The following is a 13,951-nucleotide window of genomic DNA, read 5'->3' as shown; positions in this document are numbered from 1 at the left end:
CTAATCTTGTGCTGCAAATAGCCCTCCTGACCCTCAGATGCTGTACGTGACAGGGAAATGAGTCAGGCAGTGGTGAATTCAAGTTTTTATTGATTATTAATTTTAAAAAAGCAAGTGGAAAAGTATATTTTGGTGAGGAAGGGTGTTACTTTTTTAAAAAAGTCAGCTGAAGGATGATTAGACAAGCACAAGCAAAGGCTGCTAAATGCATGGAAACCCTAGAATGTGATTTTTGTTCCTTTTTGTGTGTGTGGGCTTTTTGTTTTTGTTTGGTAGACTTCAAATTTGTTTGGAGCCATGAACATCATTGTTTTGTCCTGGAGGGAAATTCTTGATGGTGGTTCTTTCCCCAAAATTGACTTAGATATTAAAATTTGGTGCTTATAAGAGAGTTAAGAAAAAAATGAATAGCAATGCTTTGAATAAAATTGAGAAAAAAATGCAAACAGGTGATCAATGTAACTACCACTTCTTAAGAACAATTTTTATCATTGTCCATATGTAGACAGGCAGAACTAGTTTTCAGTGAAAACATTTGGAAACACCTTGCAGATACAAGGTATCAATGGCTATTGCTAACAAAATTTCTCTCTCCCATTTCTTCATCTATACAAGCTTTGCTTCAGGATTAGTTCTGATTTTGACTGTGTAGAATTACTTAATTTTAGAAGAATGCACTTAATATTTCCGTGCCAGAATAGTCCACCTGGACCACCCACCATATTCTAAAATGCAATCAAAAAGGCATTTTACAGAGGCAGAAGACTGAATCCCAAAATGGCAAAGCAACTAGTTCAAGGTTACTCAATGAATGTGACAGCTGTCGCGGGTCATGGTCCTACATGCTTGCCATCAGGCTTCCAAGATGACATGAGGCTGGGTGACAGTGACACACACTGCACGGTCTGGAGGCCAGCAAAGACTTTCCTGAGAGCATCTGGGGCGAGGGGCTCTAGAGCTTATATAATTTACAATTATACTTGTGTATATATGTGTGTCTGTAAAGTTTTAGCTACATACACAGGGCTTTTTCCTTTCCTTTTCCTAAACCTATGGTATGGTGCGGTGTAGAACACAATGCTGTTAAGTAATTCCATAGAAAGAAGTTTGCACAGCCCAGAGCCGGGAAATGCTGCATGTTATATGTCCCCATTGCAAACATTCTTGGTGGATCAGGAAGCTTATTGGCCTATAAAGGGCTGAACAGTCCTGTAGTAAAGAAACACCTTTTAAGTTAACTCAGTAGTCTCTGAATTTGGTTATTAACCATTTTTTTCCTCAGTAGCTCTCATAAATTATATGTAACTAATCCTTGATTTTGCAGAACACTTTTTTGGGAAAGGCTATTCTAAATGTCTATCAAGAGTATACTCTTTAAACATGGTACATTTTAATGAGATTATATCCTAAGATAGCATAAAAACTTGCTGACAATAAAGAAAACGTCCAGGATACAGCTTGTGAAAGTAAAAATTTTATTTTGATTTATCTCTCAATGTATAGTTCAATATAATGCCAGCTTTTAATGGCAAAAATTTGGTTCCACTGAAACTCCATGATGCTACAGAGAGCTACTACTTTTTCCAGGAAGTAAGTAAACAGCTGGAAATAGAAAGCACAACTTTCTAGCAGCATGGCAACTTATTAAACTGCAGACCTAACAAGCCTGCAACTTTTATACTAAAAATGGCAAAAACATGAGCTGGTGACAAAAGTGAGAAATGGAGAACAAGATGTGAACACCAAAAGGAGCAGTATAGGTACTGTGAAGACAACAAAAAACCAAATATAGCTGTAAGAATTTTTAAGGATAATTATAGAAAAGGGAACCAAATGTTTTACTCAAATGTTTTTTAGAGCCTTTCTGTAGAGATACAAATATATATATATATTTATCCAAAAATATGTTTTATACAGATAAATGCTTCTCAATTAAAGATGGGACCAAAGCTATAGTTGTAACATAAAGCACTGTCTTTTGTAAGACTATTTATCCAACTGAATTTTCAATTTAAGATTAGTGCAGTAAAGGTTTTCCAAATATAATTACCCAACATTCTTTTTTATAGGTATAAATCAAGTAGGCATTATTTTCAAAAAGGGTTTGCAGGTTAAACAATATTTTTCTAAGATGCTGTGCATATCGACCTTATAACAAGCCCCATTAAGAATCATTATTAATAAACATCAAAAAGGGCTATAGTCAGATTTGCTTCTTTATAGTAAATATTTAATTTTCTGATTTCCAGTTTACAAGTGTTGAAAATGCACAAGAAAGATTTTACTTCACAGGTACTTTTATGTTCATATATTTTGATTCAATATATATGGCACTAAATCTTCACACATTGTAACCAACAGTATGTTTTTTTTTTTTAAATGGGGATGTAACATTAACAACCATTACCTATAAAATAAAGCACACAATTATTTTAGTGAATTTACAAATCTTTTTTCCCAGGTGTAAAGACTACAAAAATTCCTAAAAATTAGAGAACACTGAGAACATATTAAAGTTTGACCTCCAACTTTATAGTATTTCCATTTTACCCTGAAAGATAACTTAAAAAATATGACCTTGCTGGAAGAGGCCACCTTGCTAATATAAAAAATTGGTGAGAGCAAGAAATTTTATCACTGGTATGTAGAATTTTTGTAAATAGTTCTCTCTCCAAATCATTAGAAAAACATTCAAAGATAAAAAACAAAATAAAATATGGTGGTGGTCCCTAAACTATTTTGAAGGCAGGTAGTTTAGTCTAAGCTAAAATATTTTTCTCACTCATAGTAATCATCTTTCCCTTAAATGCCCTTTAAAAAAATGCATGAAACAGTACAATAGCAAGAATCAAAGAGCACAAACTGTATTTTCGAGGACAGAAAAAATCTCTAGTGCTGAAGGATATAGTAAAAAGCAGATTTCTTTGGGGACATTAATCAATTAAGATTATAATTCATTATGAAGATTTCTCTTTTCTATTACGGGGAGAGTCTGCTCCATTTGAAGTTACTGTTCCATTTACACCGTTTTCTGAAAAGACAAAAGAATCAGTATTACTCTCTTTTATAAAGAAATGCAAATAATATCTTTATACATAAAAGTATCTTCAGAAAAGAAAATTTAAAAACCCAATAAATATCTGTATGCCCTTAGGTAAAACTTATTTAGCAGTAATAAATCTTTACCAATATTTAACCAATCATAAAACTCAGTAACATGTTAAACACAATGAACTAAAAGTAGCAAATTTTTAAAAGATTTTATTTATTTGAGAGAAAGAGTCTGTGTGAGTGAGAGAGGGAGAGAGAATCTGAAGCAGACTCTGCACTGAGCACAGAGCCGGATGTGGGGCTCGATCCTACAACAGTGAGATCATGACTTGAGCCAAAACCAAGAGTCAGACACCCAACCAACTGAACCACCCAGACACCCCTAAAAGTAGCAAATTTTTAAAAGAGTAACTGTCAATTGCATCTCAATAAAAAATAAAGCAATTACTATTGAAAGCAGAAAAAAGTGAGAGAGAGAAGACAGAAAACTCTAAAAAACAGTAACAAGGATTTTAAAATAGTCGTCTTAAGAGCAGTACTTTTGGGAGCAATAAAGAACCTTTTCACATTTGTCTGTAAACAAAGTTCTTGGGGATGTTTCCTTTTAAGACATAAAGTCAGTGTTTAGGATAACTCTTATGTTCAGGAGTGTACTATGGCTGCCTTCTTCAAGTTATGATGGAGATATCTATCGACCTATAACTATTGTTAGCCTAGCCCTCCCTCCAAAAATATCCATAAACGTTGGAATACAAAAATGGCTGTTTGAAGGAAAAAAAACCCCAAGGCTGCTCTGTGTATTTCTCCCATACGGTATTTGCCAATTACTGAATGTGCACGCACAAAACGAGACTCAGAGAAATCAAGCAGAAAGCAATTCCTATGCAAGTACAAAGCTAAACAGAGAACTGGTTAGTCTCATAATGACAGGATGAAAAAATTTGAATCCAGATTCTGTCAGAGCAGACTGTACAAATGGTTGATGTTCTAGGAATGAGGGCAAACTGGAAACAGATCAGCTTTGACAGGATAGAATGATCCACCCATATTCAATCCAGAGCCTCTATAAACTCATCTAGAACCTACACCCGTTTTTACATAAAAGTCCAGTATTCAATTAAAAATTACCAGGCATCCGGAAAGCAAGACCAAATGACTAAAAACTAAGAAAGAAAAATATATCAGGAATAGATCTTCGCTCTTTTCAGCCAGCACCAAGTTCTGGGCGTCTGTTGGGACAACTGATACAAGTCCTGCAAAACCAGGGGCAAGAGAAAGCCCTTCCACAAGAAGCAGAAGTAGGAGCTGGGATGCCCTGTCCCCCACCCAAAGTCGCAATCTGGGGAGGCAATAAGAAGCACCCTGCCTTGAGGCTGGATGTGGAGAACTTCTCCTGGGGCTCTGAGTGTTGGAAGCACCAAACAGGAATTACTGATGTCTACAAAGCATCCAATAATGAATCAGTAGTCCACACCAAGACCCTGGTGAGGAACGGTATTGTGCTCACTGACAGCACATCATCCTGACAATGGCATGAGTCCCACTATGTACTACCTCTGGGCTGCAAGGAGGGGGCTAAGTTGACTCCTAAGGAAGAAGAGATTTTATAAAAAAAAAGAATCAAAGAAAATTCAGAAGAAATATAATGAAAGGAAAAAGGCAGCCCAAATTAGCGTCTTCTGGAGGGGCAGCTCCCTCAGGGCAGGCTTCTTCGGCGCGTCGCTTGAAGACCAGGCCAGCGTGGCTGAGCAGATGGCTACATGCTAGCAGGCAAGAAGCTGGAGTTCTATTTGAGGAAAATCATGGTCCAGAAAGCAAATAAATCCTCCTCCCTCCTATCTTCAACTCATGTCATAAATGTGTTTACTGCTGAAAAGAAAAGAAAAAAGAAAAGAGCAGAGACGAGAAAATAAAAGAAAAAGATCCTCAGGTGGCCCACATCTGGAGTTATCAGACAGGGACATGAAAAGAACAATGAGTAATAAAAATAAATGAAAAGATGGAGAATTTCATGAGAACTAAAATCTTTAACCCTAGAACTGGAAAATACAGTAACGGAAAATATAGACTTAATAAATGCATTTAATAGATTAGGCACAACAGACGAAATCACTGAACCAGCAAAAATACTTAGATTGAAACTCAGAAAGAAAAAGGATGAAAAATGCAGAAAGCATGGACAGTGTACAAAGGAGTCCCAAAAGGATGGGAGAGAGAGAACGGGGAAGAAGAATATTTGAAGAAATTATGGTCAAGAATTTTCCAAAAACGATAAAAGAAGCCAAGCCAAGATTCAGGAAGCTCTGTATGACAGAGAACAGGATAAATACAAAGAAAATCAAACCCAGGCACATCACAGTATAATTCCTAAAAACAAAGACAATAATTATCAGACACTTACATCCAATTATATGCTGTTGACATGAGATGCAATTTATATTTAAGGACAAAGAAAGGTTTAAAGTAGAAAAATATAGAAAAAGATACACCATAACATTTTACCAAAAGAAAGCTGGTGTAGCTATAGTAAATTCACACATTTACTAGAGATGAAGACGGACAATTCAGTAAGAGGAAGGCACGAATTTAACAGGAATTTATAACAACCCTAAATTTTGATTTACCTATTCTACATCTTCAAAATATTTAGAGCAAAAACTGATAAGCTACAAGTGGTCAGTATCTCCTGCAATAACTGACTGAACTAACAGAACTCCTTCTACCAAATCAGTAAAGATATAAAAGATTGAACAATACAACTAACAAATCTGACCTGATACATAATATCCAAGAGATTCAGAAAACACATTCTTTGAAGTCTAAATGGAACATTTACCAAAACTGAACAAGTGCTGAGCCATAATGAAAGTCTCAACAAATTCCAAAGAACTGAAATCATTCAGAATATGTTCTTTAGCCATAATGGAATTAAGCTAGAAATCAGTAACAAAAGGAAACCAGAAGATGCCCAAATAGTTGTAAATTAAACAATGCATTAATAAATGACCCACGAAATGACCCTGATTTCAAAGAAGAAATCAGATCAGACTGGAATTATATCTTGAAGTGAATGATAATGAAAAAGACATATCAAAATTTGTGAAATTCAATTAAAGCATTGCTGAAAGGGAAAGTTTGCCTTTAATTGCAAGTAATTCACAAGATGGACAGAAAATCAATGATGTAAAGATCCATCTCAAGAAGGTAAACCACAAATAACAAAACAGCAAATCAAGCCCAAAGAAAGGGAAATAGGAACAGAAATCAATGATATGACTAAGAAAATCAACAAAAAAGCCCACAAATGTTAGTTCTTGGCTGATGGGAAAAAAAAAAAAAAGAGAGAAGGGCATAAATTACTCACATAAGAAATAAAAAATACCACTATTCTACACAAATTAATAAGAGGATATTATGAGTAATTTTACCAATACACTTGCAAAGTTAGATGAAATGAAAAAATTCCTTGAAAAACACAACTTTCCAAAAGAGAGACAATAAGGAATAAAATCTGAATAATCCTACTATCTATTAAAGAATGTAAATCTATAGGTAAATATCCTCCCCTAGAGAAGACTGTAGGTTAGGTGGCTTCACTGGTGGATTCTTCCAAACATTCAAGTAAGAAATAATGCTGATATCACACAAAGGATAAAACTGCCCAATACTTTTATTTATAAAGCCACCATAACCCTGACACCAAGATCTGATTACATTACAAAAACAAAACCAGGCTAATTAGAGGCCAGTCTTTTATATGAATGTAGGTGCAAAAATTCTAACAAAATACTGAAGACACCAATCTACTATAAGTGAATTTATGCCAGAAATGCAAGATTGGTCTTACATTTGAAAATATATACATTATAAAAAAAAACACATCAATATCCTTTATGAATATAGATATAAAAATGCTCAATAAAATACTAGCAAGTCAAATCAAACAACATCTAAAGAGGATTATATACTGTGACCAAATGAGATTTATCCCAGGAAGGCATTGTTGAACATTCAAAAATCAATTAACAGTAATACATGATATCAATAAAATGAAAGACAAAAACCATTTGATGATCTCAGTAGACGCAGAAAAGGCAAGTCACAAAATCTAACATCCTTTCATGATAAAAATACTGATGAACTAGAAATAGAAGGGAATTTCCTCAAGCTGTTAAAGGCATTTAGGAACACCCACAGGTAACATCATACTTAAATGGTAAAGGACTAGATACTTTTCCGATAATATCAGGAACAAGATGAGCATGTCTGCTCTCACCACTTCTACTCAACATTGTTTTGGAGGTTCTAGCCAGGGCAATTTGGCAAGAAAATGAAATAAAAATCATCCAGATTAGACAGGAAGAAGTAAAACTATTTCCATCTGCATATGACACGGTCCTGCATACTGAAAACGCAGAGGAATCCACATAAAAACCCCACTACTAAATAATAATCCTAAAAAGTTCAGCGATGTCGCAGGATAAAAGATCAATATGGAAAAATCAATTGTATTTCTATATACTGGTAATATACAATCCAAAAATGAAATTAAGAAGACAATTCTATTTATAATATCATCAAAAAGAATAAAACTTAGGAATAAAAAAAAGTGCAAGATTTATAGACTGATAACTACAAAATTTAACTAAAAGAAATGAAAGAAGACCCAAATAAATGGAAGGACATCCATGTTCATATTGTTCAAGGAAATCGACAGATTCCAAGTAATCCATATCAAAAGCCCAGCTGGCTTTTGAGAAATTGACAAGCTGATCCTAAAATTCATACGGAGTGCAAAGGACCCAGAATAACCAAAGCATGAAAAAGAACAAAATGGAGGGCCCACATTTCCTGATTTCAAAACGAACTTGAAAGCAACAGTAATCAAGACAGTGTGGTACTGGCATAAGAATAGGCATGTAGAGTAACAGAACAGAATTGAGAGTCCAAAAATAAATACCTACTTTTTGATCAACTGATTTCCTCTCCCCACTGAAAACAAGTTATTTATCCTGCCCTGTGAGCACTTGATTAACTGATTTTCAACAAGGGTATCAGGACCACTCAACAGAGAAAGGTTAGTCTTTTCAACAAATGCTGCAGGGGACAACTGGGTATCATATGTAAAACCAATGAGTGTAAAATGGTGCAGACACTTTGGAAATCAGTTCAGCAGTTCCCCCGCAAATGTTAAGTATACAATCACCATTTGACCTAGCCATTCCATTCCTAGGTACATACCTAAGAGAGCAAAAACAGGTGTTCACACAAAAACCTGTACATGAATGTTTACAGCAGCATTATTCAATTAGCTAAAGAGTAGAAACAACCCAAATGCCCGTCAACTAATAAGTGCATAAACAATCTGGTATATCCATACAATGGAATAGTATTTGACCATAAAAAGGAATAAAATACTGGTATTTGCTACAACATGTAGAAACCTTAAGTACAAGCTAACTGAAAGAAACCAGTTGCAAAAGATCACAATTTATATGATTCCATTTATATGAAATGTCCAGAAAAGGCCAATCCAGAGACAGAAAATAGATAAGTGGTTGTCAGAGGCAGCGGGAAGGATGGGATAAGAAATGACTGCTAGTGGGCATGGGGTTTCTTTTTGGGGAGATAAAAATGTTCTGGAATTAGTGGTTCACACACTTTGTGAATATACTTAAAGACTACTGAAACATACACTTTAAAGGATGAACCTTATGGTATGTGATTTAGATCCCAACAAAGTGGTTATTAAATAAATATCACTGAAAGAAGTTAAAGATAATCTAGGTAAATGGAAGTATATACCATATTCATGAGCTAAAGTGCTCATTTCTCCCTGAAATGATCTATAGATTCAATGTAATTCCAATCCAATATCCCTGCAAGAGTTTTTTTTTTTTGGGGGGGGGGGAAGGGGGTGGAAATTGACCAAGATATACTAAAATTTATATAAAATGCAAAGGCCCAAAAGTTGCTGAGACAAGCTTGAACAGGACATGGCTGGAGGATATAAACTATCAAATATGAAGACTTTTAAGGAGCAAATCAGAGTTGATATTTTTAAAACTTGAACTCCTATGTTACAACTCCCAAGTATAACTCCAAAGACTAGTTGAAAAAATTACTGCAATGTCAATGCATTTTCAGTCAAAAGCCAGAAGGAGAAAAGAGTGTAGATGCAGGCTCAAACATGAAGGATCAAGCAATCAAAAGTTACAGAAAAAGCTGTTTTGCTTGGAACTAAAGGCAGATGGGAAGGGGCTGTAAAGAGGTTTTGTTTTTTAAGTATGAGTAAGATGCTTGAAAGCATAAATTACCGCTCTCTGGGTTAATTATTCACTACTAAAATGGCCCATATACACTGGTCTAGTGGAAAACCTGGGAGGGAGAAATTTAGTGGGCAGCTTTTGGGGAATAACTAACCCCAGGGAATCAACAAACTGTCAAATGGGGTAGGCTTCACTTTGCCTCTGATTTTGCTAAAAACAGAATAAAATTTTCTTTAAAAGATTTTAGGGGTGCCTGGGTGGCTCAGTCAGTTGAATGTCTGACTCTTGGTTTCAGCTCAGATCATGATCTCAGGGTTGTGAGATCGAACCCTGCATTGGGCTCTGCACTCAGCACAATCTGCTTGTCCCATTCCCTCCCCCTCTGCTCCGTCCCCTGCTCGTGCGCACAGCTCTCTCTCAAATAAAAAAATTTTTTTAAAAATCTTAAATAAGTTTAGAATAAGACCACACGTCTTTTTTTTTTTTTTTTAACGTTTTCTACTTCAGCTTTCCCACTGCTTACTGAATACAAACCTGTTCCTTTTCTAGAAGACCTGCCTTTAGTCACTGTTGGTTTCTTCTTCACAGCTAGTACCTGAAAAGTAGAATGTTCCCTCCATCTCCGAAGCTGAAAATTAATGAACTTCCACATCATGAATGCTTGGGTAATGCAAATGGATGCCAGGACAGCAATTCTGAGGATATTAAAGTTAATAAACAAAAAATCAGAGTATATCAAAGCAATGCCACTGAATGAAGTATTCTGTCTTGCATTGACAGGATTAACTTGGTGTTAAATTCCCAATGGTGACAAGATGGTGTTAATAAACAATTATCCCATTAATACTTAATCTCTAAATTCAAAGAAATCCCTTAGTATTTCAATTCAGACACACGCAACTGCAGCAGGTTTGAAATCAAATGAATGTTTCTCCTGTATTTGTCTCTTTATTTTTTAAAGAAGATTTACATCATAAACGGATAATACATACTATATAGCAGTACAAAGTGAGAAAAATGTTAAACTGGCTGTACCTTACAGCTAACACATTGAAGTTCCCAGCACTGAAATCCAATTTCTGATTCTCTGCTCTTGCAAGGCCAAAGCCAACAGTGAGTACTGAAAGAATTAAAGTCAGAAGTCTTCCCAAAACAAATAGAACTGCCCACAGAGAAAACCTGTAAGAAAAATGTCCTAAGTCAAATTCATAAAATTGCAATGATATAAGTAGACTCTAATAGGAATCAGGTTCCTACTAAGTAAATGCATATTAAAATCACATTTGTTATTGTTCTGCAAAAAGATTCTGAAGTAAAATGTTTGGGATATGCTATATATTGTATCACACTCTTGGAGATATAGAACATAGCATATTTAAGATTCTAGGAAGTCCAGTAAAGAAATAACTGATTTTTTGTTTAGCTGATCTTCTTTTTTTAATATAAGTATCATTAATGATCCTCAAAACTACTGGTACATAGAACAATTTTGAAAAATGCTAGACAAAACAAAAGCTGTCCTGTTAACACAGGACACCCAATTCCCACTTCATAGGTCTAGTTTTACTTTTCTTTTTTTTTAACAAGTCATACTGCTCCAATTCTGTTTTCAGTCCAATTTTCCCATCAAAATATTTTAATACTTTTTAGGCTATATAATCTATTATTTCGTGTTCTTCTTCCCTATTCCTATTATCCTTATTATCACTTCCCTATTACTCTTCCTCCAAAAGAAAAACATGGATTAAACAAAAGGGCAATTATAACAGAAAACTAAACCCAAAAAAACTTTCAAAATTACAAGTTCCAATGTAACATCTCTCTAGCTAAGAAGAGACTCCATCTTAGAGAATAAAATACCAGCCTGAATTGTAAAATTGTTTTGTTTTATTTAAAGCTACTACTAACAGCTTACAGAGTGATATAATTGCCCCTGGCATGGACCTTGGCAATAGCACAGCCCTTGGCAACACAGACATTGACCTTAATTACACAAGAAACAGAATGGCTAAACAACTTACCCTTTCTGATACTTCTCGTCACTAAAATAAAACAGGCGGGAAATGTGGAAAAGAAATTCAACAAAATAATGTAGCACCAGAAGAACAAGTCCTAGATGATTCAAGCTGTTAAAAGGACAAATTTAAAATGTAAAGATTATCAATTAAGACAGACTGACCCACTATCTACCCAGTCCATTTACACATCCAAGCAAAACCCCAACTTACTTTAAAAGATAAGCTCCAGCAATGTGAAAGAGGTAAAGACCAATGTAGACAAGCTGACGAGGAATATCTTCCTGTAAACAGAGATGCATTATAGATTAAAACACACGGAAACATTTCTCTGTGTGGCATATTGTACTGTTTCATGAAAATTTTATTATAGATTTCACATACACACACACTAAATTATGATGTAAAATCTAGCAGTCACAAATGTCTGTAAAAACTGACAGTGTTAAACTCAAACACTTGTTAATTTATGAAATGCATATCCATCTCACTTCTACTCTGGTTTTTGCTGTGTTCCATGTATATATGGAACGTAGTCATAGTAGCCTGACATATATACAGCATCAGGTTATATGAAGCCTGATTAGTAGTATTCATGCACTACAGCTGCTAATTGCAATTTTTTAAATGGAGAGTTGATGTTAAGTGGACTGAACTGTATGCCTCTGGAACCTCACTAAACTCGTCTCGGCATCTAGTACAGTAGAGTGCAGGTCTCTATTCGCCCTCTACTTTTCCTTCTACATTTCAGTAGTTACTTCCCCAAATCTTTGGAGAAAGAGTAGAGATTTTACAATTGTAGTTTTGAAATTGAAAACTCTTCTCTGGTAGGAATGGTACAAAGATCAAGTGTTAGAAAGGTAGAACACAAGACAGGTGAGTAGCACTATATATGCTACTATGTTTTGGGACTCTCAAGGTGGGAAAAAATCCAAGACATGATACCAAGTTTACAGTGGTTCTTCCAATTGGAGAGAGAAGGATCTCTGAAAATAAGCTGTCTTAATTTTTAAACTTCCAATGAAATATTTCTCCCTACAAAAGGAGAGAGGGAGGGGCGCCCCGGGTGGCTCAGTTGGTTAAGCATCTGGCTTCGGCTCAGGTCATGATCCCAGGGTCCTGGGATGGAGCCCCACATCGGGCTCCCTGCTCACAAGGGAGTCTGCTTCTCTCCCTGCCTCTTCTCTGCCCCTCCCCCCAGCTCATGCTCTTTCCCTCTCTCAAATAAATAAAAATCTTTAAAAAAAAAAAAAAAGAGAGCAGGAACAGAGTCAAGACTAATACGCTGAAGTTCAACCACGTGGGAACCTTTTCCGGCTCTTACAATCATCTCAGAACAGCTCACCTGCAGTGTTACAAATGCAATTTCACATGCTATGAATAGAGGTGTCACTGTATATACACGATTTACACATTTCCCAGTGTGGTGTTTATATCATTGGCAGCGTACAACATGACTGTTCATAGTACAGAACAAAATACTTTAAACTATAATTTTAAATAAAATATTTTAAATTAAAGCAAGCAGCATGTGACTTGGTATGGGAAATACTGCCATATTCTTCAGATGTGTTAACCTACGCTCCAAATTTCTGAGGAGAAAAGAGACCAAGGGGACTCCTGATACTTAAAACAAAAGCTTTGCAGTTTTTAAATTGCAGATCGAACACTAAACTCATTGTATTACAAAGAAACTTGTGTAAGTCAATGTAACTAATTTGCTGGAATAACTGCTGGGAACGCTATTTTAAAGAATATAACTTCTGGGGGGGGGTAAAAAAGATTTAAAGAAGAAACACAAATTTTAAAAATACACCATTTGACAGAGAACCTAAGCTGCCTATTTTTTTCTTTTCTGACAAATCTAAAAACACTATTATAAATTACAAACTACTCTTCTGAAAGCCATTCTATTTCTCTTACTTTTGTCCTTAAATTTCAACTTAATTAGGTAAGGTGAGGTTGAAGCTTGCTTCTTTTCTTTTCTTTCTTTTCCCTTTCTTTCTTTCTTTCTTTCTTTCTTTCTTTCTTTCTTTCTTTCTTTCTTTCAGATTTTATTTAACACAGAGAGAAAGGGAGGGGGAGAGGGAGAGGGAGGGAGGGAGAGAGAGCAAGCACAAGCAGGAGGAGCAGGAGGTAGGGGAGAAGCAGGCTCCCCGCTGAGTAAGGAGCCTGATGTGGGCCTAGATCCCAGGACCCTGGGATCATGACCTGAGCCAAAGGCAGCCGCTTAACAGGCTGAGCCACTCAGGCGCCCCTGAAGCTTCTTTCTTTCCTTTTTTTTTTTAAAGATTTATTTATTTATTTACTTGACAGAGATAGAGACAGCCAGCGAGAGAGGGAACACAAGCAAGGGGAGTGGGAGAGGAAGAAGCAGGCCCACAGCGGAGGAGCCTGACGTGCGGCTCGATCCCAGAACGCTGGGATCACGCCCTGAGCCGAAGGCAGACGCCTAACTGCTGTGCCACCCAGGCGCCCCCTGAAGCTTCTTTCTTAAATTCAGGTTCAACTTTGCTAAATTTTAGCCTTGCCCTTTTTGGTATAGTCAACCAACTGAGTCAGTAATGAAGAGTAAAATACCATCACCAGCTTCCATCTTCACAATCATCAAATGCC

The 13,951-nt window shown here is 35.9% G+C and overlaps 1 protein-coding gene and 1 pseudogene across 2 annotated transcripts in view; one reads left to right on the top strand and one right to left on the bottom strand.

Annotated features, from left to right (window-relative positions):
* Positions 1-1,458: 1,458 nt before the first annotated feature.
* TRAM1 (translocation associated membrane protein 1) overlaps positions 1,459-13,951 on the bottom strand; it is a 30,926-nt gene continuing 18,433 nt past the window's right edge. For both annotated transcript variants that reach the window (XM_045810201.2, XM_087864832.1), the window contains exons 7-11: positions 11,549-11,619; positions 11,342-11,446; positions 10,356-10,499; positions 9,855-10,015; positions 1,459-3,031 (exon numbers count right to left, since the gene is read on the bottom strand). In XM_045810201.2, the coding sequence (XP_045666157.2) occupies positions 2,958-3,031; positions 9,855-10,015; positions 10,356-10,499; positions 11,342-11,446; positions 11,549-11,619 (555 nt within the window). In that variant the 3' untranslated portion in view covers positions 1,459-2,957. The remainder of the gene's footprint in view (positions 3,032-9,854; positions 10,016-10,355; positions 10,500-11,341; positions 11,447-11,548; positions 11,620-13,951) is intronic.
* On the top strand, positions 3,707-5,106 carry LOC123800455 (small ribosomal subunit protein eS8 pseudogene; annotated as a pseudogene).

The sequence above is a fragment of the Ursus americanus genome, chromosome 9 (assembly GCF_024610735.1).
Source record: "Ursus americanus isolate L20-20 chromosome 9, mUrsAme1.1.p, whole genome shotgun sequence".
In the NCBI taxonomy this organism is placed as follows: domain Eukaryota; kingdom Metazoa; phylum Chordata; class Mammalia; order Carnivora; family Ursidae; genus Ursus; species Ursus americanus.
This window is presented reverse-complemented; position numbering and strand designations above follow the sequence as displayed.